This window comes from Stegostoma tigrinum, chromosome 14, assembly GCF_030684315.1.
Source record: "Stegostoma tigrinum isolate sSteTig4 chromosome 14, sSteTig4.hap1, whole genome shotgun sequence".
Taxonomy (NCBI): domain Eukaryota; kingdom Metazoa; phylum Chordata; class Chondrichthyes; order Orectolobiformes; family Stegostomatidae; genus Stegostoma; species Stegostoma tigrinum.
In genome coordinates, this window is record NC_081367.1 from 5,586,193 (window position 1) to 5,612,094 (window position 25,902).

The following is a 25,902-nucleotide window of genomic DNA, read 5'->3' on the forward strand; positions in this document are numbered from 1 at the left end:
CTTGTGTACCTCGCTGTTTCAAGTTCTAATCTAAATAGTTCTCAAAGTTGTTGAAGATTCCTGCCTTTCAGGCTGTGTGTTCCAGACACCCACCACCCCCGACTGTAAAATTTTTTTTCCTCAGATCCCCTCTAAACCTCCTGCTTCTCACTTTACTTACTTACTAAGGAAGATCAAAAAACTGCTTATCTACTCTATCAATGCTCCCTCATAACTTTGTACACCTCAATCGGGTCTCCCCTCAGCCATCTCTGCTGTAAGGAAAACAAACCCCAGTCCATCTAGTCTGCCTTCATAGCTGAATCACTCCAGGCCAGGCAACATCCTGGTGAATCTCCTTTAGGAATCTCCCCGCGAGGGAAACTACATCCTTCCTAAAGTGTGGGGACCAGTACGCACACAGTTACGCAACTCCAATTACTGTTTTACTTTGGCATGTCTCAGCATCACTGGTTATCATCTGTATTCCATTCACAGTTAGCATTGTTAACAACGCAGATAATCTGTTTCAATGATGTTGATTGAGGGATAGATATTGGTACTGAGGAGAGCTCTCCTACTTCTCTACGAAATGGTGCATTGAGATCCTTTCCAGCTGGCTGAAGTTTAACATGTGATCGGGTCTGAAAGACAATGCAGAGCACTCTGGATGGTCAGCTGTAGCTTTTACAGGCTCAAGCCAGGCAGTGGGACTTGGTCCTACCTCGCTGACTGTAATGGTGGGAAAAGGTAATAAAACACAGACAAAGCAATGAGCCCTGACAACTAGTCAGGCCACAGCCAGAATATGATCACAGAATCCCTACAGTGTGGAAGCAGGCCATTCAGCCCATTGAATCCTCACCGGCATGCCAAAAAGCATCCCACTCAGACCCACGCCCTCTACCCTATCCTTGCAACCCTGCATTCCCCGCGGTTGACCCACCCGGCCTGCACACCCTTGGCCACTACCATGCAATTTAGCACAGCCAATCTATCTAACCTGTACATCTTGGAGCTTGGAGGAAACCCACACAGACACAGGGGAAATGTGCAAACTCCATGCACAGTCACCTGAGGCTGGAATTGAACCTGTGACCCTGGTGCTATGAGGCACCGTGCCATACTGGTCACCTTGCTGCAGGAAGGATGTATATGAGGGTCCTTGGGAGAATGCAGAGGAGATTAACCAGAGTTGGTGCATGGTTGGGGGGGGGGGGGGTTCAGTTAAATTCCCAGGTCGCAGACGCAGGGCTTACTCTCCTGGGAGCAAGGAGATGCATCAGGGATCTTATCGAAATGTTAAGACAAATTTGGATAAGGTCAACGAAGAAAAACAACTCCCATTGGCTGATTAGAGCATGGATTCTTAAAAGTTTTGGGTCAGAGGTGGGGGTGAAATGTGAGGAACGGGGAGACAGGGAAAAGAATCATCTTAAAAGGAAGTTCGGTGGAAATCTGAGCGTGCAGGGCCATGGGGAGTGAGCGGGGGAATGAAACTGGAATGTTCTGCACAGTTAATGGGCTAAATGTCCTCATTCTGTACCATTATGGCTCTTTGAATTCAAATACTATTTCTCTCCCAACCCCTTTTGTGGGTGAGGTTAAATCTTTAAAAGTAAAATTAAAATTCTGTGCTGTCTGAAACATATAGATGGTCAATTCTTAAATGCACATCTTCAAAGCGCTCCTTCACTTAAGGACGACATCACAGAGCAATGGCCTTGTTCAAAACATCGATTACATTCCCCATTGGACTCAACTCACCTCAAACACAAAGACAAATGCCAGACGAATTGCCAACAGCTTCCAGTACGTCAGGCTAAAATCACCACTGGGATCCCTGAAATCCCTGTACCTGAAAATTAGCAAGCACAAACACATCATGGGTTGGCAACTACTTTAGGAAAAGTGTCAACTGCATTACTCCTGTGTTCCACTTGTGCCAGGAGCCCACCATCTACAAGGCACCAATCAGGAGTGTGTTGGAATACACTCCACTCGCCTGGATAAGGGCAACTCCAAGACTCACAGAGCTCAATACCATCCAGGGCAAAGCAGCCCTCAGTTAACTACAACACATAAGCGGAGGTGTTCTGCAAAGCAGTCCCCAAGCCTCCGCTTGGTTTCCCCAGTGTAGAGGAAGCCACAACGGGTACAGCACATGCAGTATACCACATTGGCAGATGTGCAGGTGAACATCTACTTGATGTGGAAAGTCATCAACACTCGGTTTGCAATAAACAACTGCACCTCCCAGTCGTGAACCATTTTAACTCCCCCTCCCATTCCTCAGACGACATGTCCATCCTGGGCCTCCTGCAGTGCCATAATGATGCCACCCGAAGGTTGCAGGAACAGCAACTCATATTCCGCTTGGGAACCCTGCAGCCCAATGGTGTCAATGTGGATTTCACAAGCTTCAAAATCTCTCCTCTCCCCAGTGCATCCCAAAACCAGCCCAGCTCGTCCCCGCCTCCCTAACCTGTTCTTCCTCTCACCTATCCCCTCCTCCCACCTCAAGCCGCACCTCCATTTCCCACCTACTAACCTCATCCCGCCCCCTTGACCTGTCCGTCCTCCCCGGACTGACCTATCCCCTCTCCACCTATCTTCTCCTCTATCCATCTTCGGTCTGCCTCCCCCTCTCTCCCTATTTATTTCAGAACCCTCTCCCCATCCCCTTTTTCTGATGAAGGGTCTAGGCCCAAAACATCAGCTTCTGTGCCCCTAAGATGCTGCTTGGCCTGCTGTGTTCATCCAGCTCCACACTTTGTTATCTCAGATTCACCAGCATCTGCAGTTCCCATTATCTCTAAACAGAGCTGAGAAACCAGGTTTAGGTCAGGAACAGACTTTAGCCCCCGCCCCACACAACTTCCTTTGGGTCAAAATTCAGTTTCTGGAGCCTGTCGCTCAGCATAGAGGGACAAATACATTTGATTAGCTCCCACAGCCCGTGCACACCTTCCTGGATCTTGAACACCAACCAGCATTTAATCTCCTCTCACAGCTCATACACCGTCCCCCTACGATGGAGCCATTCGATCTCCTAAATGCAGTCCTAATTATTAAGACCATAACATTTCGGAACAGAAGTAGGCCATTCTGCCCATCAAGTCTTGTCCGCCATTCGATGGCCAATCTGAAATCCTCAACCCCACTTTCCTCTTGCTGGTTCCCTTACTTCTGAAACATCTGTCTCAGCCTTGAATAGTCTCCAAGGGTTAAGCAAAGCCCAATCTCGCTTGTGGCATACCTGCCTTTGAGATAACACCCAGCTCCATCCTCTACCCCAGCTGCACAGCAATTACTTATTCCAGCGGAGTATCTGGAACAGCTCAGAGCCAGTTTCGTGTTTGAGGCACCCATGTTGTGGTCCCTCTATGGGTGCCTCACTCTTTCCACGTCCTACCTGCACATGGTCTTGTTCTGCTGGTTGAAGCTGGTGGGTGAATGAGCCAAGCTGAAGTTGATGTAGCCAGTCAGATTACTCTGGTATACATACTGGTAGTATTGACGAGGCAGAAAGTCTGAGGTGAACGCGATCAGGAATGCCTGTGGGAGAGGAAGGGAGCAGGTTGTATGTGACTGTGGCACTCACCACCAGGTCAGTTTATTGAGCAACTAGTAACACATATTAGGCTCCATTAACCCAATGAGATGCCCCAAGTGGCTGCACATGGGCTGATTACCCGATAAAAGTTGGCACATAGCAAAATATTAGGTTGGGTCAACAGAAGCTTGTCAAAGAGACAGGATTTAAGGAAGGTCCTGAAGGAGAGTTTTAGCAAAGAGGATGGGGTTTAGGGAGAGAATGTGGGAGCTGATGGCTTAGCTGTCAATAGTGCTCTAATGACAACCAGATGCACATGATCCAGGGACACACTATCCGGGGGCATGTGATCCAGGGACACGCGATCCAGGGATACACAACCCAGAGACACATGATTGAGGGACATGTGATTCGGGGACGTGCAACCCAGAGACACATGATCCAGGGACATACGATCTAGGGCACACATGATCTAGTGATACAATCCAGACACATGAGATCCAGAGACACACGATCAGGGGACACACGATCCAGAGACAAGTGATCCAGGAAACGTGATCCAGAGACATGTGAACTGGGATATGTGATCCAGGGACACACAAAATACAGATTTGGAGGGATGCTGAGATCCCGAGGGAGGGATTACAAGGCAGTTGGCGTTTCTTTTAGGCTGGTGGGCACGCAACAATTAAAAATCTCCTGTGCACAGATTGCCCCTTTAAGTCCTCGCACATGTAGTTTTCTACAGGGGCCAAAGACATTGGCTTCAATCTTCCCAACATTAAACTGAAGGAAATTCTGATTTAGCCAGAAGTGAAAGCTGGAGAAGCAGAAGAGGTGGGAGCATTGGGACAGGTGGTAATGTAATAGAGTCGACTGTTGACTGTGTACATGTGGAATGCAATGCCCTGTTGTTGCTGTGGTCAGGGGCCAGCAGGTAGATGAGAAACAGCCAGGGAATACCAGAGGGATACCAGAGCTAAGGGTGCAGGAGTGGGTGACAGATGTCACTGCATTTAACTCCCCGGCTGGAGGATGAGACTGGAACTTGGCAAGGCAGGGGTGGAGATGGCCGAGTGGTATTATCACTGGATTGTTAATCCAGAGACCAAGGCAACATTCTGGGGACCCAGGTTCAAATTCCGCTATGGCAGAGCGTGGAATTTGAATTCAATAAAATATCTGGAATTAACAATCTAACAATGGCCACGAATTCGTTGTCGATTGTTGGAAAAACCCATCTGGTTCACCAATGTCCTTTATGGAAGGAAAATGCCATCCTTACCTGGTCTGGCCTACGCGTGACTCCAGACCTACAGCAATGTGGTTGACTCTTAACAATTAGGGAAGGGCAATAAATGCTGTCTAGCCAGTGATGCCCTCATCCTGTGAATGATTAAAGGAGGGAGAAAAAGACTCACCAGCCGGATAATGGAGGAGGGAAATCAGAGGCAGACGGTGGTCAAAGTTGTCAAAGGCTGAAAACAGGTCAATAAGGAGGGATAGTTGGTAAGAGTCACACTCTACGAGGATGTTCCTGGAATTTGATTTGGAGTTAGATCCTATTAATGCTGGCTAAAGAGGAGGAACTCTGGAATTGTGGGAAAGCTGGGTGTGGATTTGGGAGGTGCTGACTTGCTCGAGTAGGGGAGAGGCAAGTTGGAGAAGGCGGAAGGTTGCAAATGCAGATGCTAAAGGTATTTTATATTAGGTAGAGAGTTGGCTGTGATAAATTTAAAAGGGAGTATCTGAGGAGAGCGAAGGGAGACATTCACTTTTTGGAGCCTGACTGGGAACGAAGACATGTCGCTGAGGTTTTTCATCCAAGAAAACCAAATTTCAAACTATCAGAACAATTTTCTATTGGAGGGGAAGGGTTTGCTGATAGTTTAACAAGTTGAATCTTGATTGGTCGAGGTACTGCCAATGGGGTCTCTAAGCCACTGGGCTCTTATAGAAGGACGGTAATGTCTATATTTTTAGCTTAATTTCTTACTTACCTAACTTATACTATGTATATTTGTAACATAGTGTTACTTTTTTCTTTATTTTCTCTTTCTTGGCACCTAAGATTTGTCCCTAGGGGCTCTTTACCTAAGATAGTGCCACCTGTTGGATACACTGCACACTTGTCATTGTATTCATTTTCTTTTGTAACTTGAGGACAGGTGACCATAAAGGTAATTCTAATTCAAAAGTGTACTTTTTCTTTTTGTGTGCAGAGAATGTGCCCTAACCAATGAAAGTATGCACCTTTGTTTTGAATGAAGTAAAGACGTGTCTGGACCATTAGAACATGTTAGTGATGGCAAATTTTTTTCCTTAAAGGGCAAGGGTGAACCTGATGGGCTTTAAGCTTCATTGTCAGTATTAATGAGACTAGTTTTTAATTCTAGACCTATCAATTTAAAAAAAAACTCTGTGATTGAAAGCTAGCCTAAGTAGGACCGTTGTCGAGTGTTGGAGTAATGTAATTTAATTTAACTCACATTACTTAATATAGCAAACATGGTGATGGTTTCCAGAATGTTGAACCAGATCCCGATCTCCTGAGCTCTCTCCACGACTGGCCGCCTATACTCAGACACAAACTTGTTGGCATCCAGGCGAATTTCTACCCAGTTATTGAGCAGGGCGAATAAAGGGGCCAATGGGCAGGCAGCAACAAAGATAGTGATGAATCCGAACTGCAGGACTGAACGTTGAGAGACAGTGACCATAATCATTAGAATGTGCCTCGGAAATTAAAGAACCAAGTTGCATTTGCAAAGCACCTTTCACCTCCTCTGGATCCCCTAAATTGCCTCACAAGTTGTCCACTATGTTTGCCTACAGGGCAATAGTAATGGAGGCAAAGGCAACATCCATTTCATTACACTAACTACAAATAAAGTAAATGCCCAGTTAATCTCTATTCATTAGTGTTGCTTTAGGGATAATTGTTTGTCAGGACCGTGAGAGACTTAGTCAACTGGATACTCAGACAATCTCAAATTGGGAATGAAGGGATTTCTTTTCTGGTGCATTAATCAGTAATGGTGCTGTCATGCAATTGGATCAAATTGGTGTACTACCTCCTCAGGGTAGTTAAGGATGGAGTAATCTTCAGGGAATATCAAAGCACACACTTGAACTAGAACTGAACTAGAACTGAACCCATTATTAGAAATGGTCAGAGATAGGAACTGCAGATTCTGGAGAATCTGAGATATACAAAGGTGTACAGCTGGATGAACACGACAGGCCAAGCAGCATCATTGGATCAGGAAGGCTGACGTTTTGGGCCTAGACCCTTCTTCAGAACTGGTGACTTCATTGAGAAAGAGCTGGCATTGACACAATGATACTCAGGCTCCAAACTGTTTCACAATCAATAAGTAATTGTACCTACTGTCATTATCTTTTTCTTTGGTCAAATCATGCAGCCAACTGGTACATAGCAAGCTCTTATAAATAGCCAGCAAGATCAGTGAACCTTGTCGTCAGGATTTGCTACCCTGTTTCTATGTCAACAGTGGAATGTGGCATGCCAGGCAAGTCCAAGCTCCCAATCAACGCTTCCTGATCCTGACACAGCAGTTTAGTGGAGAATGGAAACAAAAGGAATATACTTGCCTGTTTTCCCACAAACCGTTACGTTAAAAATGAGTAGTTTTATGTTCATGTCAGTGAATATTCAGAGGTTTTATTAAACATAATTATATCCAGATGATGGGAAGAGAAGACATCTTCTAGAACCTTCATTTCTCACTTCCATTTGGTCAGACGTACTTCCTTGCGCACACATTCAATTTTTTAAAAAAGATATAACTGAGAAGGACAGTTCTAAAGAAGTGAACCTGGAAGTGAAATATTAGCGCTGTTTCTCTCTCCACAGACTTGTTGAGTTTCTCCAGCAATTTCTATTTTTATTATGAATTCATAGAGTCATACAGCATGGAAGCAGACACTTCAGTCCAACCAGTCCATGCTGAACATAATTGCAAACTAAACTAGTCCCACCTGCCTGCTCCCGTCTGATATCCCTCCAAATCTTTCCTATTCACGTGCTTATCTAAGTTTACTTCAAATGTTGTAATTGCACCCACATCCACCACTTCCTCAGAAAGTTCATTCACATGAGAACCATCCTCTGTGTAAAAAAAAACTTGCCCTCATGTACTTTTTAAACCTCTCTCCTTTCACATTAAAAATGTGTCCCCTGGTCTTGAAATCCCCCATGTTAGGGAAAAGACGCTTACCCCTCAACCTCCTTGCTGCAGTGAAAAAAGTTAAAAAAAGGTGAACACTTAACTCGCCTTCTCTCACCAAGTTCTTTTGCAGCACCCCTTTCAACTATTAACATTTTATCATGAGCTTTTTACTGTTTATTCCCAGTTCATCTTCCCTCTTGCAAGTATCTTTCAGGCAAGGCATTAATTTGCACAAGTGTTCTTTGCTGTCTTGAAGGACCTGTACTACATATGTGCTCCCTGATTGCTATCCAGGAAATGAACACAGGAGTGGAATGGGATGGCAGGGTTGTCTGCAAACAGGAACATTTCTGGAACTCCATACAGAAAGTAGAAGTGCAATTAAGCTTTGGTCTTCTGACCCGCGATCTCTCAAGAAGTTGCTGTTTCGCACCGTGGTCTGTAAACTGGAGGGCAAATTGATTTTCTCCCCCTGTATTTCCGAGGCTTTTCTCCCCCCCAAGAGGTTGACTCTCTGTCACCAACAACAGCTTGTTTCTCCACGGTGGTCTTCTAACTTCGATAAAGAGATTTGCTTTCTCGCTCTCTCCTGATTTTCTTCTTGACAGGAATGATCAGCACGTACGAACTATAGCAGAATGGTTTCCTCAGCTAATAGTTCACAGTGGTTTTGCAGCTCCTCCATTAACATATCTCTTTGTTGTGTCAATTGCATGAGAATATTGGTTGTCTTTGCAGAGGACTTTTAGAAATCTCCTACAATCTGTCCTTTTCCATTCCCTGGGGTTTGATAGCAATGTTCGATGATAAGTGTTGGGTCAGCATGATCCAATTTGGACCTACACATATTCTTCTCCCAGGACAGATTTTATTTGCTAAATTTGTCGAACCAAAACTTCTACCAAGGTAAATTGTCCTGTGTAGCATCTACTTCTTGAGCAGTTGCAGACTGTGGTGTCTGTTTTAAAATTTCCTGGCTGTAGATTGAAGACTGCTGTTGCACACATGGCATTCGGCGTGGCCTGCTAGGAAGGTTTGATGTTGATATGGAGGACCCCTGGCACAACATGCACAAGAATCAATGGCGGAGGCAGTGCCCTCTTCCCCTTGTGGCTGCTGCCTTCCTGACACACACAAATCCATTGGTGGAGTCTGAATTCAATAAATATCCGGAAATGCAAATCTAATGCTTATCATGAATCCATTGTCGATTGTCAGAAATGTTCACTAATGTCCTTCGGGGGGGAACTGCCGTCCTTACCTCGTCTGGCCTACATGTGACTCCAGGCCCACAGCAATGTGGTTGATTCTGAAATCCACTCTGGGCATTTAGGGATGGAGCAATAAATGCTGCTACAGCCAGCAATGCCCTCATCCCATAAATGAATAAAGGAAAAAGTTGTGAATTAGTCATGGGAAATGCAGGGTTACAGACATAGGGTAACAGGATACATCTGAGTGGGATGCTCTTTGGAAGGTTGGTATGGTCTCAATGGGCTGAATGGCCTGCTTCCACACAATAGGGATTCTATGAATTAGAGCATTTAATGCAGGCCTTGCCAGCTATATCCACATCCAATAGAAGAATTTCAATGATATTCAGCTTTGTTCTAATGGTTTTGTTTATTTTACCCTCATTTCTTTTGCCAATGAACTTTCCTTTAATAGATAAAACAAAATCTGTAGCATTGCATAAGGTCATTTCATTGAAGCAAAACAAATAAAATTATGATCTATCAATCCAGGTTCCTGTCTGGGATCTAACTTGTGCAGTAATAAAATCAGCTGGGATCCTAACACTGTGAAAACATTTCTCCAAATACCTCTTTTGCTGATTACTTTAAATCTGCGCTCTCTCATATTTAATCATTTTGTAAGTGGAAACAGTTTCTCCCTTCCTATTTTGTCCTGACCCTTCTTGATTTTGAATATAACTATTTGCTTTCCCGCGTCTAAGGAAAACAATCCCAAATTCTCCAAATGATCCAAGTAACTGAAGCTCCTCAGCTCTGAAACGATTTCTGTGAATTTTCAGTCTCTCTAATGTCTGCACATTCTTCCTAAAGTGTGGTGTCCAGAACCACACACAATACTCTAGTCGATACTAACTAGCACTTCATATGACATTTGACATAATCTTAGATAACAAAGTGTGAAGCTGGATGAACACAGCAGGCCAAGCAGCATCTCAGGATCACAAAAGCTGACGTTTCAGGCCTAGACCCTTCAGCAGTCTGATGAAGGGTCTAGGCCCGAAACGTCAGCTTTTGTGCTCCTGAGATGCTGCTTAGCCTGCTGTGTTCATCCTGCTTCACACTTTCTTATTTTAGATTCTCCAGCATCTGCAGTTCCCAGTATCTTTGACACAACCTTTTTGGTTTTGTATTTTATGTCTGTATTAATAAAGCCCAAGATACTCTTGTATATGTAATTAATCCCCCTCAATCTGTCCTGTCACCCTTTATGATTTATACATATTTACAACCAAGTGCCCCATTCCTGCATTTATTTTAGAGTTGCATCCTTTATTTTATATTACCTTCCATGTTCTTTCTACCAGAATAAGTCATTTCACATTTCCACGAGGTTTCCTTTCTCTTAAAAGATAAACCATGCTCTGTAGCAACTGTTAGTGTTATAGAGAGCTACATACCCATCTCAAGATACTCATCAAAGAGTCCCTCACAGACCAATTGTTCATAATCCCTCTCCCAGGGCTTTAGGACTGGAATGGACTTCTCTTTGGCTGTGCCTTTCAGTTTCCGCTTCTGCCACCAATATTTCAACTTCCTGTTTAATGAGAAACACAACAGTATCCACAGTTAAACATCCAAATGAATGCTACCTCAAAGTCAGACGTGAGGAGGTACTTCTTCTGACTTGGTGAAATGTTTGCTGCTTTTATTTATGGCTTCCTCACATCACAAGTTTCTATCAAGGTCACAATGCACCTTGACAAAGATGCATCTGAGATGAATACGCATCAACAATGTAGCTTGTGTGCATGATCAATGGTCATCGATCCATTGAGGGTACGTGGTCAAAGCCTACTGCCCCTGAACAAGGCACTACGTTCAGAGGTTATCGTTGGTACGATGGAAGGAAGAAGGTAATCTGTTACTAAGGGTGTCCTTCATTCTTCAGCTCAAAGCAATGCCTTTGGAATGTGGTAAACCCATGCACAGAATAAATGGGAGTGTTACAATAAACTGTCCTGCAGTCCACCCTTTCAGTTCACTACTTGTTCCATTTAGTTCACAGACAAGAGCATTAAAAAATCAGGCCAGGAGTAGGCCATTCAGCTTTCTGTGTCCGATCTGCCATTCCATTAAATCGTAGCCAATTTTCTAGTTCATCACCATTTTCCTGCACTCTTCCTCTATCTTTTAAATCTGAAGCTTTTATGATGTAGAAGTGATGTATCAGGGAGATGGTCGGGGATAGGGGGGTGGTTTCTCGGATTCCTTCTGCCAGGAGGCAGTCACATCTCTTAGGATAGGGTTTGTTGGTCTGGTTAGTTGGTCAGGGACAGGACAGCACGCATGAGGCAAGTAAGGGTGGGGGAACCCACAGCCACCACTTCCTCTGAAATTCATTCCACACATAAACCACTCTCTTTGTAGCAAAACTGCCCCTCATACCTTTTCTAAATTTTTCTCCTCTCACCTTAAAAATATGCCCCGTAGTCTTGAAATCCCACACCTGAGGGAAAGGGCACTTGCCATTCATCAAGTCTATATCCCTCATGGTTTTATAAACCTCTGTAAGATCAGCTCTCAATCTCCCATGCTCCAATGAAAAGACTCCCAGCTTATCCAGTCTCACCTTATAACTCCAACCCTCCAAACCCGGCAATCTCCTGGTAAATCTCTTTTGAACTTTCTCCAGCTTAATAATATCCTTCGTATAGCAGGGCAACCAGAACTGGACACAGTAATGCAGAAGGGCCCTCACTGAAACCTTGTACAACATCAACATGACGTCCAAACTCCCACACTCAAAGGTCTGAGCAATGAAGGTAAATGTGCTAAATGTCTTCCTAACCATCGTATCTATATGTGATATCTATATCAATAACTTTCAATGTTTGATAAACAAGGACACCCATGTCTCTTTGAAATTCACACTTCCTAGCTTCTCGCCACATTCTCTGTATTTCTGTTTCCCCACTAAAGTGAAAAGTTCACATTCGTTCACATTATATTCTATCTGCCAATTGTTGCCCATCCACTGAGCCTCTCCAAATCCTCTTGAAGTGTCTTTGAATCCTTCTCATACTCCAACCTAGTTTTGTGTCATCTGAAACTTAGACTTATTGTATCTAGTCCCCACATTCGTATCATTGATGTAGGTGGTGAATAGTTGGGGCACACGCATCAATCTTTGCAGTAACCCATTGGTCACGGTCTGCCAACCGAAAAATGACCCATTTGTTCCTAATCTCTGTATTCCCTCTGTGAATCAATTCTCAATCCATGACAACATATAGCCCTATGTATTCTAATTTTGTTTACCAACCTCTTTTGTGGGACAATATCAGAAGTATTCTGAAAATCTAAATATACCACATCGACTGGTCCCCCCTTACCTATTCCACTAGCTTCATCCTCAAAAAAAATTCAAACAGGTTTGTCAAATTTGATGTCTCCTTCTCAAACTAAATGCTGATTCTTCCAAATTCAACCATTACTTTCTGTGCGTCCTGTTATCACACCCTTTTATTATAGATTCAAGCATTATCCATACAATTGAAGTCAGACTAATGGATCTGTGGTTCCCCATGTTCTCTGTTAAATAGTGAGGTTATATTGCTACCTTACAATATTCTGGGACACATGTTAATGACTCATGCACATAGCACTGCCTGTGGGGCCTTCAATATTTAATCACACATGAAAACACAATTTAATCACACATGAAAACACAAGTTTAATCTGGTACTCAGCACAGTTTCAATTAAGTTTTGGCTATTTCAGGGAGTTAGCAAGATGCATTCCTGTATTTGGAGGGAGAATGGGTGAAGTGGGAGAGGGAAGTACAACAGTCAGTGGGAGATAATTGGCAACGTGTCTGGCAGGATTTTGTAGCCTTGCTCTCTGGAGTACTACTGACATGGGGCCCAGAAGAAATCAAGGGATAGTGTGGAGAAAGATGATTGTTTATATCCGTAAATCCAGAATGATTTACGGCCAGTAAATTCATTCACGGGGGAGGATGAAACATCAAGAGGAAATGGAAGGTCAGGTCTTACAAAGAAGCCCAACAACAGACCATCCAGCCCACTAGATCCATGCTGGCATTTATGCTTCACACATGAAATAGGAAGTGTTTAGAGGGATTTGGGCCAAATGCTGGCAAATGGGACTACATTATTTTAGGGTATCAGGTCGGCCTGGTTGAGTTGGACCAAAGGGTCTGTTTCCGAGCTGTACAATGCTATAACATTATGGCTCCTCCTGTACTATTTACCTGCAAGTGTAAGTGAAATTTAAAACTCTCAATAAAAGAATAAAACCAAAGAGCTAGACTTTTGCTGGGCAAAGCTAGTGAGTGCTACAGAACCAAAGTAGGCACATAGATTTAGGTGTCAAGCATGATCTGATTTGAGCTGTCAAACATAGTACAGGGGCTGAATGGCCTACACCTGATTCTACCTCACCTTAGCTACAACTTCAGCTCATGGCCACTTGTATTAAAAAATGTAAATGTTCACGGCCAGCAAACAGATACCTTCATTATTTTGAGTTGAATAGATTTTATTTAAAAATTCACATTGAATCGGATACTCACGGGATGACAAATTCCTGCGTATTGTTGATGATTTGCTTTCCAACCATGATGACTAGCAGTTCCTGAGCTAATTCAATAAGGCAGCCACCAGTGCCACACTGCAAACATAAAACAGCAGCTGGTAACCCATCGTAGATTTTTTTTTAACCAGCCTGTTGTGGGTCCTGTCTGGAGTTGATGGGACTTGAGTCCGGGCTTCTGGCCCAGAGATACGGACAGTACCACTACACCTCAAGAGCCCCAATAACCTGTATGCTCGACAGCCCATTGTGAAATCAGCAATGGCCAAGAAAAACGGAGGGGACTGTACAGTGAGAATCCACAGTGGGTTGCATTAAGGAGAGGTATCACTCTTCAATCAGACAGAGAGCCAACATGGCTTTATTGGAGAAAAATTTCTTCTATATTCAGTTAAGGAGGTGATTAACAACAGAATCTAAGGAGGTTGCCTGCATTGACTTCAAGAAAGTATCTGGAAATGAAATGAAAGACACGTCAAAATGTGATTTTTAAAGATATATTCATCTTTGAGTTCAAAGTTCAGCATTTATTGGCCCTAGTTGGTAATGAAGGTGGTGACGAGCTGCCTACTGGAGCCACAGCAGTCCACGGGGTATAGGGTCATCGACAATTCCCTTGGGGAGGATTCCAGGATTTTCACCCAGTGAGAGTGAAAGAACAGAGATATATTTTCAAGACAGGATGGTGAGAGGCTCGGAGGGGAACTTGAAGGTGGTGGAATTGCCAGGTATCTGCTGCATTTGTCCTTCTGGATGGTCACTGTTTTGGAGGGTAAATGCCATAGGTTATTTTCTATTTTTATTAAAAAAAATTATTCCACTGAACATAGGCATCGCTTGCTAACCCAGAAATTGTTGTCCATTAAGATGTAAGTGGCTCAGAGGCAGCTCAGAGAAGGTTTTCTAAACCAATTCCTGGAATAAGGAAAGGTGGGGCAAGGCTAGACTTGTATCCACTGGAGCGTAGAAGTATAAGAGGTGACTCAATTGAAACACACATGATCCCGAGGAGCATTGACCAGGTAGATATGGAGAAGATAGTTCCTCTTGTGGGAGAATCTGGAACCAGGGGATCAATGTTTACAAATTAGGGTTACCCATTTAAACTGAGAAAAAGCAAAAGTAAATTCTCTTTATGGGCCATGAGTCTTTGGAACTCTCTTCCTGGAAGTATCCTTGAATATTTTTAAGGCAATGGTGGACAGATTGAAAGAATATCCAAATAGATGTTGTAAGAACTCAGGGTGCCTGGCTGGAAAGGAATATCATTTATAGTTGATCACCAAGATGGAGCCGCTATTTGTGGTACACATAGGCTAGACACAGCTCAGAAGAGACAGACCCACTCGTTTTTTTAAACCATCCTGTTCTGAGATGTTCTGACATACCTGCTGGCTCAGAGATAGGGACATGCCACCGTATCACAAGAACTCCTGGGTCTGCTTTTTTTAAATACATACCCAGAACAACTGAGCATCTTTCCCACCACAAAACTCATCGTTTAGGTCTGCTTTTTTTTTGAGTAAAACTACTCAAAGATGTTATTATACACATCAGGTGGGACTTGAACCTGGGCCTCCCAACTCAACATTACCACTGTGCTGCAGCAGTGCTCCCCCAACCCCACCACACACCCCACCCCCCAGGTCTGCTTTTGCTTTTAAAATGAGAGGGGGAGTTTGGGAAAGGATCTGGGTCTGCTTTTTTTTCATATCTCTCTAATTGACCTGCTCAGAGATATCATGACATGTCTCTGGAATGACAGGACTTGAACCCAGGCCTTCAGGGTCAGACGTTGAGACATTGCCACTGTGCCTCAAGACCCCTCTGGGTCTGCTTTATTATATTTCACTAACCAACCTGCTCTGAGGTGTTATTGCACACATCTTGAGCAGCTGGTGCCTGAACCTGGGCCTCCCAGTCCAGGGGCAGGGACACTGCCAATGCACCACTCTTTGGGTCTGCTTTCTTTTCTGTTAAATATTTTCTAATCAACCTGCTCTAGTTCTGATTTTCCTTCTCTTTTTCCTCTCCACCCAGTAGCAATATCACACAGTCGAGCGACTTTCCTACCACCAAAACCACAGCGACTTCTTTTTTCACTTTCTTCATCCCTTTTTAAACACTAACCACCACCAATAAAACACCCAGACAGCTAATTAAATACTTATATGCAATGCCCATTAGGATCAATTCAAACCATCAGAAGTGTGGGTAGGGCAGGAAGAGAGGAGAGGGGCCAAGTCAAAATGAAGCTGGAGGGGGCATATGCCTTGTGGGGTAGAGACAATACCACTGTACCATAAAAGGGCTAGGTTTCTTTTCTCAAACCTATTTCTCTGATCAACCTGTTCAGGGATGTTAATTCATATCTCTGGAGCAGGCGGGACTTGAAGACAAGTCTCTCAGTTCAGAGGAGGGGTGCTACCACTGCACCGCAGGAGGGCCCTTTTTTAGGCTGTCAAAGATGACTGGAGGGGTCACAGACCATGTCGAGTGATTTCTACCTGTGCTACAACGTGGGGCACAAGGGCATGTTTGGACACGAGTTCAGGCCGAGCGGTGAACTAGGATATGCTAACAACAGCAATTACAAAAATGATGTAACCATTAGGAAGGAGGCATAATAGTGACATGGAAGAACCACAACAAGTCACAGACGACAAGAAGGTGATTTGTGGGCCCCACGTGACCGTGTAGGGCAACAAGAGCTGGAAATTGTAATGGGAAGTGAACGCAAAGATTGGGTCTCTAATAGATGTACATTAATCCAAGGATCCAGATGGTCTGCTGGTTTTCTATTATCTGGTCCAGGATTTGAAATGTCTTAATGGGCTATACTTCAAGATCAAACCTATCCAAGAGTTTGGTTTTCACACCAGGATGATGATGGAATTGGGGATGGATAGAGGCCCAATGATATGAAATGGACTAACCATGTGCTACGGCAGCTAAATTTATCTTACGTGGATTTGTCATTTTTTATGTGAATATATAAACAACTCCATCTTGTTTACAAAATAATTAATTTCCTTTTTATATTAAAATAAATGAAATTAAAAGAAGAGTCACGAGCATTGAGTCATACAGCACAGAAATAGATCCTTCAATCCAACCAGCTCCTTCAATCCAAACATAATCTCAAACTAAACTAGTCCTACCTGCTCGCTCCTGGCCCATATCCCTCCAAACCCTTCCTATTCATATATCCATCCAAATGCCTTATAAATGTTGTAACTGTATCCACATCCACCACTTCCTCAGGAAGTTCATTCCACACATGAACCACTCTCTGTGTAAAAAAATTACCTCATGTCTTTTTTAAATCCCTCACCTCTCACCTCAAAAACTGTACCCCCTAAGTTTTGAAATTCCCCATTTTAGAGAAAAGACAACACTACCATCAACTCTATCTATACATCTCATTATTTTATAAACTTCTATCAGGTCAGCTCTCAACCTCCTATGCCCCAGTGGAAAAACTCCCAGCTTATCCAGCCTCTCTTTATAACTCAAACCTTCCATGAGGTTGCAGACTTGCTCACCGAGCTGGCTTGTTCTCATTCAGATGTTTCGTCACCATGCTAGGTGACATCATCAGTGGAGCCTCCGATGAAGCGATGTTGTTCTACTCCGCTTGGAATTTATACTGTCCGGTCCGTTATGGTGAGTCATGTCATTTCCAGTTTTGATCTGTATGGGTTTGTAGACTGAAGAGATTAATGGATTCAGGGCAGATGACCAAGACGGACTACACAAGAATGAAACCAGAAGGCTCAAACGCCCCCTACTCGCCCCCCCACCACTTCTATGGACATCCTAAAGTACATAAACCAGACATCCCCCTCAGACCTGTTGTTTCCCTCTCAGGTGCGCCTTCATACAGACTGGCCAAGGATCTACAACAAGAGATTGAAACACCTAGTCGATGGATCACCCCATTCCATCAAATCAACCCAAGATTTCCTCAATATCCTCAGGATCATAAAAGTCAGTGACAACAAGATTATGGTATCCTTTGACATCACAGCTTTATTCACATCAATCAACATTCTACTAGCCAAAGAAACAGTGGCCACATTACTAGAGGAAGCAGCAACGCAGACCAGTAGCTCAATCAGCATTGACAACATACCTAAACTACTAGATCTCTGCCTTTACACACACACTTCGTCTTTAATGGTCGGGTTTATACAAACAGATCATCGGTACACCAATGAGTTCACCCATCTCAGGGCTCATTGCAGCAGTCATGCAAAGACTAGAACACAGCACCTTCCCTCATATTCAGCCTAAATTGGGATCCAGTGCGTAGATGACACATTTGTCATTATTAAATGCAAAAAATTAGAAGAGACCCACAACCTCATCAACAGCATATTCACAGGGATTAAATTCACAAGGGAAGAAGAAAATAACAATCAACTTCTGTTTCTGGATGTTAAAGTTGAATGTATGATCAACGGGGAGTTCCAAACTCAGTATAAAACGCAACCCATACTGATCAGATTGTCAACGTCCACAGCAACCACCCCAACGTCCACAAACAAAGCTGCATTAGGACACTACTTAAATGATTCAGAACACACTGCAATACCTTGGAACTATGCAGGAAAAAGGAAGAGCTCCTATACAAAATCCTCACGATAAATGGATATCCCGCAACTTCATCCCCAGATGCCTACTAAACAGACAGCAGGAGGACGGCACAGTACGCCCTAACACACTGGCCACATTGCCATACATCAGGAACAAATCGGAACTGATAACTTGGCTCCTAAGACCACTTGGAATCATGGCGGTCCACAAGCCCACAGCCACTCTATGACAAACACTTACAAGGGTTAAAGACCCCATTCGCACAACACGCAGAACCACCATGCAATGGCTGCCACAAACATTACATCAGACAGACAGGAAGGAAACCAGCCATCAGAATACATGAACTTCAGCCAGCAACAAAACACCACAATGAACTCTCCTTAATAACAGTACACTCAGAGAACGAAGGCCATCAGTTTTACTGGGGCAAGGTAACAAGAGTAGCCCAAGCCAAACATAGACATGCACGGGAATTCCCAGAGGCATGGTTCTCCACCCATATTGCAATCAACAAACACACAGAATTGGACCCCATGTACAAACCCATACAGATCAGAACAGGAAATGACACAACTCACCATAATGGACCAAACAGTATAAATTCCAAGCGAAGTAGAATAACATCAGCTCATTGGAGACTCTGCTGATGATGTCACCCAGCATGGTGATGAAACATCTGAACAAAAACAAGCCAGCTCAGTGAGCAGGTCAACAACCTCACCCACAACCCAAGCTACAGACCTTTGCCAAAACTTCAAACCCTCCATACCTGGCAACATCCTGGTAAATGACCTGGGTCCCTGGATTTACAATCTAATGATAATACCACTAGGCTATTGTCACCCCTGGGATTTTTTAAATTTAATCTGATTTTCTAATCAACCTGTTTAGAGATGTTATTACTCACCCCTGGGACAGGTGGGACTTAACTGGGCCTCCTGGTTCAAGGTATAGGCACTACCACTATACCACAAGAGGGTCCTCAGGGGTAGGGTGTTTTTGTTAAACTGTTTTTCTAATCAACCTGTTCAACAATGATATTATGCACCTGTGGAGCAGGCTGGACTTGAAACTGGGCTTCCTGGTTCAGGGTAGAGACACTACCACTGCGCCACAAGAGGGCCCTCTGGGGTATAAAGGGCTTAAGTGATGAGTTCCATTGCCTGCTTTCAAGGGAATACATACTCAATAAGCTCCTCAGGTAGATTAATAAATGAGCTCCCATGGGCCTTGCAGGGTTTATCACAAAATGGGAATGTGACTTTGAAGTTACAATCAGATTAGCCAAGATCTTATTGAATAGGGGAGCAGTGAGGTGCAGAATGGCCTATTCCTGCAGCTGATCTGTATTTCTTCCTAGCTGCCTTGCGAAAATGGTGGAGAGCCACCTTCGTGAACTGCCGCAGTCCATGGGGCGAGGGTTCACTCAGAATGTTGTTAGGAATCCACAAAACACCGACATCAGTAATATTTAACCTGTGTGGCATCCTTTTATGGGTGAATTCAGAAAATAAAAGCAAAACAGGTTTTATAACAAGTTTTCAAAACAAGATGATGGTGGCATTATAGTAGAGAGTCACTTACAAAGGGAAAGGCAATAGTGAGGCTGCTGAAATAATTGAATGATCCAAACTATGCAGTGCCACCGTGTGACATATGCTTTGGCAAGTAGCTGTGAACTGGGCTTGTGAGGAAGATAATTAAAATGTTTTAATAACTATAAAACTCCCCTTTTGTTTAAAATGAAACCTTAAAAGTGTGGGAGTACATTGTGGTGCAAGTTTATCAGACCAAATCTTTGCTCTAAATCCCGGACTCCTTTCCATATTTAGATTGGGAAGCCACACCTTTTGGGTAGGTTCATGGTATCCATTCCATAGTGGCAATGTACACCTTTAACTTCACCCTCAATGCTATAAAGGGAAGGAGCCAGGGGGTCTTTGAGACCCAGGACAGGGGTCCTGCCATCAGAAGGGACTGCTCACATCAGAAATACCTATCCATTTCTCTGTCACATAGTTACTTAACGTTACAGGCCACATATTGCCCTTAACAGAATCAACTAAAAATATATGGGGTCAGTGGGGAAATCCAGTACCACACGTCCCCACTTGCCTATGGGAGAGTCCTACTTGTCCAGGCAAACAGAATGGAATGAGATGGTGCGGAGTTGTTCTTCCAATTACAGAGCAGTTCCTTCTTTGTGCTTGTTGCTGTCAGCAAAGTTGGGAGGGGACTGACCTGTGAACAGAGCACCAATGGCCAGTTAGGATAGTAAGTGACAGCAGGGAGGAAGGGCCACCATTAGCCAAGAACAGGATCAGGGGCTTCTATCTCAATCTGGGGTTTCCATCTGCCCAAATTGCACCAAGGCTCGATGGGATGACATTGGTGGTTGGTATAGCAGGAGTACCCAGATCAGAATTTCCTGTCCCAGGCTGTATTGGTTGGTGGATCCTGGTTTGATAATGCTATATCCCCACCAGCCCCTCCTGAAATCTAAACACGTTCTCTATGATTAATCATAGAACCCCTACTGTGCAGGGATAGGCTGTTCAGAGGTCCACAATGACCCACCAAAGAGCTTCCACTAAAGACCTATTCCCTGACCCCTACCCTGTAACCCCACATGGCCCATGGTTAATGCAGCTAACCTACACATCCCTGAACATTATGGGCAATTTAGCGTGGTCAATCCAACATAACCTGCACATCTTTGGGCCATGAGAAGAAACCCATGCAAGAATGGCTGAATGCCATTCAAAAGTCCCTGGTACTGTGAGGCAGCAGTGCTAACCACTGAGCCACCACCATGCTGCCCGCTCTGCAGGATGTTATAAATCTGATACCTACAGACTCATTTCTGACTCCAAGCAGCGAACCATAGTGTCCAGGATAACCGACAAACCTAAGAAACACAACAGATTGGAAATTGGTTTAGCATTCACTCCGTGCAAAGATTTAAGCAAAACAAACAGTTTCTAGGAGTGATCCCTATTAAGAATCCCAAGATTCCAGGCGAAGTGGTGTAACCAAAATATGAACACGTAAACCTCTTCCCTAGATGTTGCAATGAAGTGAAACAAACATCACTGGTCTATAGAGAGAGCAAAGGAAAAGTTCACTGGAACACAGGACTTACATGTAGGATAGGGCCCTTTGAGCCTGCTCCACTGTTTCAATCTTGTCTGACCTGGTTTTGGCGTCAACCCCACTTTCCTGTCAGTGCACTCAACTCCCATATCTGAACGTGAGCCACTAAAGTCACTTTTCTCACATGATGCTGTCTTGCCTCTCCTTAAATGCAAAAGGGATCTGCTGTGCTACTGATAAAAGTTATGGCCATTGTCTTCGCTATTTATTTCAGAAACCCATTCCACATCTTACATTGAGATGGCATTTGACTCTTTTTGACAGGACGGCATTTCATTTCTATCAAGGATCCTAACTGGGATGGTGTGCAATACACTGCCGTATTCAAAGTGTACCAGAGGACAGGTCTGTTCTGAAACATTTTGTCCCACCACAGTCAGTCTAGGAAGGGGAAACATTCAATTACTCTTAACTGTTATGAAGTAACCTGCACATTGAGTAACAACAAGCCAGTCTCAGACCCTGCTTCCCACAATCAAATAGCACTTAGGGGACTAACTAAATACGGATACAGTACAGATTGTCAGTACCACCAACTTGGGAAAAGACCTCTCATCAGGCATTCAGGCAAGATGACAGAAGGCAGTGAGCATCCCGCAACTATATCCCATTGTAAACCATCACACAGAAACCTTATTGTAGTGAGAATCAGACTCTCGGAATCATTTCCCAGCCAGAGTCAGTGAGTTGTACAGCACAAAACCAGACCCTTCCGTGCAACGCATCCATTCCAACAAGATATCCTAAATTAATCTCATCCATTTGCCTGCATTTGGCCCATATCCCTCTGAAACATGCCCATTCATGTGCCTCCAGATGCCTTTCAAATGTTGCAATTCTACCAGCCTCCACCACTTACTCTTTGACAGCTCACTCCATACACGCACCACACTCTCTGTGAAGAAGTTACCACTCAGATACCTTTTAGATTTTGCCCCTCTCACCTGCAACCTGCAACCTATACCTCTAGTTTTGGACTCCCCTACCCTGGGGAAAATACCTTGGCTGTTCATCTTATCCATGCCCCTCATGATTTTATAAACCCCTATATGGTCACCCCTTGGCCTCTGTTGGTTCAGGGACAACAACCTCAGCCTATTCAGCCTTGTGCTAAAGCTCAAACTCCAAGGCTGGCCATATCCTTGTAAATCTTTCATGAAACTTTTCAAGTTTAACAACATCTTTCCCACAGCAGGGAGACTAGAAGTGAATGCGGCTTTCCAAAAGTAGCCTCGCCGATGTCCTGTACAGCCTCAACACAGTGTCCCAACTCCTACATTCAATACACTGAGTGAGAATCCCAGAACCATACCCCCAAAAGAAATGGAAGCAACATTCAGATCCATGTCCCAGCCAGAGTCAGTCTTTTTTTAAGGTCAGAATTCAAGGAAACACCCAAAGAGACTTGACACCATTTGGTTTGAAGAGGGCAAGCACTGCTCACCGGCCTTTGAAGAAAGCAATGTAGATCGGTGAGGAGTAGAAGTTGATGAACTGGAAGACAAACACCTTAAAGGTAAAGGCATCTTCATATTTGGACTGGGTCTTATGCATTTCTGGAACAGACGGAACAAAGAGATTAAAAGTCTCCCAATTAAAATATTTATTTTCTGCTTGCCATACACTCTTCTCAAGCTCACTGCCATACGTAATATTGTCCACCCTTTCGCCATGAGACCAGTCATTCTCGATTATGACCCTCCATTATGTCCAGCTTCCCTAAGGGGTCAGGGAGAGCTGCCCTGTGTGGTCACGGTACCTATCAGGTTGTCCTTTGATCTATTTTCTGGTTGCACATTGAGCGTCGTCAGGGATTTAATAGTTTGATCTTCCACAACTGTCAACTGGAGTTGGTCAAGAAAGGACAAAGGGTCAATTGTTTGTAGAGTTAGGGATTTGAAGGGATGACGGCCATGGTGAGGCCCATCCCTGGTAAAGGAACCAAAACCAGACATTGCTGGAGAAATTCAGAAGGCCTCGCAGCATGTGTGGAGGGAAATCAGAGTTAACACTTCAGGTCCGGTGACCCTTCTTCAGAAAAGGCGTTTGGGTTTTATTCACTTTATTTTGTTCCTCTGACCTGAGAGAAAACCAGAATTCCATTCCAGTTCTCTTCATCATCCAAAGGTCCTGCTCTGCTGAGGGGCTGGACTTTAATGCAAAGAAGTCTAAAATTTTGGCACAAGAGAGGCAATGTAGGCTTAACAGCACAGTCCTAAACAGCATTCAGGAATGGAGGAACCTGACAATTTGTGTGGCGCAATCTGACTGAGAATCAAACTCTGACCAGACTCAGTTCAATCTGGGCACCGTACCTCAGGAAAGATATAGAAAGCACCCAGATTGGCATGCAGCAAGACCACAGGAGATATGGTGGAGACTGCAGTGTGGACTGACAAGCTATGATAATCTGATTGACCCAGATGATCCATATCGCAGCTTCTTACAATGTGTATAGACCCAGAGCTTACCCCATCTTGTGAGGAGATGAGCCAGTGAGGTATACACTCGGGCCAACAGGAGGATGACCAGGAGGTTGACCACAGATCCTGTTATACTGGCTATTCTTGGAGCCTAGAAATAAAGAATAGTGTACAATAAATATTTTAAAAAGCCATAGACTAAATGATTACTATGCAATATGACATATGCCCAAATTCAAGAACACATTGATTTAAAATATAGGAAGTTATGATTTGAAAATATATCAATGCCAAACCCTTCCCCAGAATGGTTCTTAGCCTTGTCTTTGTCTAGTTGGTCTTGTCCTACATTGGCTCTTGACCTCTCAACTCCTCCACACCAATTGGTCCTTGACCCTCATTCCTTTGCACTGATTGGCCCTTGAACCTGACTCCTCCACACTGCTTGGTTCTTAGCTCTGCCTCAGCCTGATTGATCCTACCTCCTCCCTGCCCATCCCAGCTCTGTTATTGTAAGTGTATATACCATGGTAATGGTTCCTTGAACATTCTGCAGGGTCAAGGATGTCTCAGAGCAGGTACAGGACGTTCTGAAGGGGGAGGGTGAATGGCCACTGGTTGTGGCACACATCAGTACAAATAACATCGGTAAAAAAGGGGATGAGGTCCTAAAAGCAGAACACAGGGAGTTAGGAAGAACGTTAAGAAATCGGACCTCAAAAGGCAGTGATCTCAGGATTACTTCTGGTGCCACGGGCTAGCGAGAGGAGAAATGACAGGATATATTGGATGAATACATGGCTGAAAAGATGGCATCAGGGGGAGGGTTTCAGATTCCTGGGCATTGGGACCAGTTCTGGGGGAGGTGGGACCTGTATAAATTGGAAGGGTTACACCTGGGCAGCACTGGGACTGATGTCCTCGAGTGAAGTGTTTGCGAGAGCGGTTAGGAAGGGTTTAAACTAATGTGCCATAATGAGCCGAGCATCTGCAATGAAGTGGGTGAACTCAGTCACGCAGACAGATGTAAACAGGTATGATATAATTGTGATTACAGAGGCATGGCTGCAGGTGACCCAGGATGAGAAGTGAACGTCCCAGAGTATTCAGTATTTAGGAAGGACAGGCAAAAAATAAAATAAAAAATGTGGTGGAGTGGCATTTTTTGGTTAAAGAGGAAATTATCACAATAGTGAGAAAGGATATTAGCTCCGACAATGTGAAGTCTGTATGGGTAGAGTTGAGAAATACCAAGGGACATTTAAAAACATTAATGGGTGTCATATATAGACCCCCAAACTGCAGTGGCAATGTTGGGATTGGCATTAAACAGGAACTTAGAGGTGCATGTGATAAAGGAACATCAGTGCACATGGGCGATTTTAATCTGCACAGACATTGGGCAAATCAAATTACCCACAATGCTGTGGAGAAGGATTTCCCAGAGTGCATATGGGATGTTTTCCTTGACCAATATGTGGAGGAACCAACTAGACAGCAGGCTATCCTAGACTGTGTGTGTGTGTGATGAGAACAAAATCATTGCCAATCTAGCTGTGCAAGACCTCTTCAGTAACAGCAACCAAAACAGGATTAATTTTTTTTTTCTTAAAATCGAGGTGGAGGTTGTTGATTCAGAGAATAGGGTGCTGAACCTCAATAAAAGGAAGCCACGAGGAGATGAGGTGTGTGTTGGCCTTGATAGATTTGGGAGAGTTACTTAAAGGGATGACAAGATTGATGAGGTTGGAATTGTTTTTGCTAGAGTGCAGATGAATGAGGAGGGATCTCATTAAGACTTATAAAATTCTAACAGGGCTGGACGGGGTAGATGCAGGGAGGATGTTCCTGATGGTGGGTGTGTCCAGAACCAGGAGTCACAGTTTGAGGATTCAGGCTCGACCATTTAGGACAGAGATAACGAGACATTTCTTCACCCAAGGAGAGGAGAGCCTGTGGAATTCATTACCACAGCAAGTAGTTGATGCCAAAACATTTAATGTATTCAAGAGGTGACTAGATACAGCACTTGGAACAAATGGGATCAAAGGTTATGGGCAGAAAGCAAGATTAGGCTGTTGATTTGGATGATCATCCATGATCATGAAGAATGGCGGCGCAGGCTCGAAGGGCCGAATGACCTCCTCCTGCTCCTATCTTCTAGATTTCTATGTTTCGGTGAAAGA

General features: G+C 44.0%; 1 protein-coding gene and 1 pseudogene across 1 annotated transcript in view; one reads left to right on the forward strand and one right to left on the reverse strand.

Moving 5' to 3' along the window:
* Positions 1-25,902, reverse strand: part of LOC125457395 (anoctamin-7-like) — a 90,852-nt gene that overhangs the window by 11,782 nt on the left and 53,168 nt on the right. The window contains exons 15-22 of the mRNA XM_048541552.2: positions 23,765-23,867; positions 22,738-22,849; positions 20,994-21,048; positions 13,519-13,616; positions 10,382-10,518; positions 6,025-6,230; positions 3,395-3,537; positions 1,747-1,837 (exon numbers count right to left, since the gene is read on the reverse strand). Of these exons, the coding sequence (XP_048397509.1) occupies positions 1,747-1,837; positions 3,395-3,537; positions 6,025-6,230; positions 10,382-10,518; positions 13,519-13,616; positions 20,994-21,048; positions 22,738-22,849; positions 23,765-23,867 (945 nt within the window). The remainder of the gene's footprint in view (positions 1-1,746; positions 1,838-3,394; positions 3,538-6,024; positions 6,231-10,381; positions 10,519-13,518; positions 13,617-20,993; positions 21,049-22,737; positions 22,850-23,764; positions 23,868-25,902) is intronic.
* LOC125457515 (protein mago nashi homolog) lies at positions 16,028-16,463 on the forward strand (annotated as a pseudogene).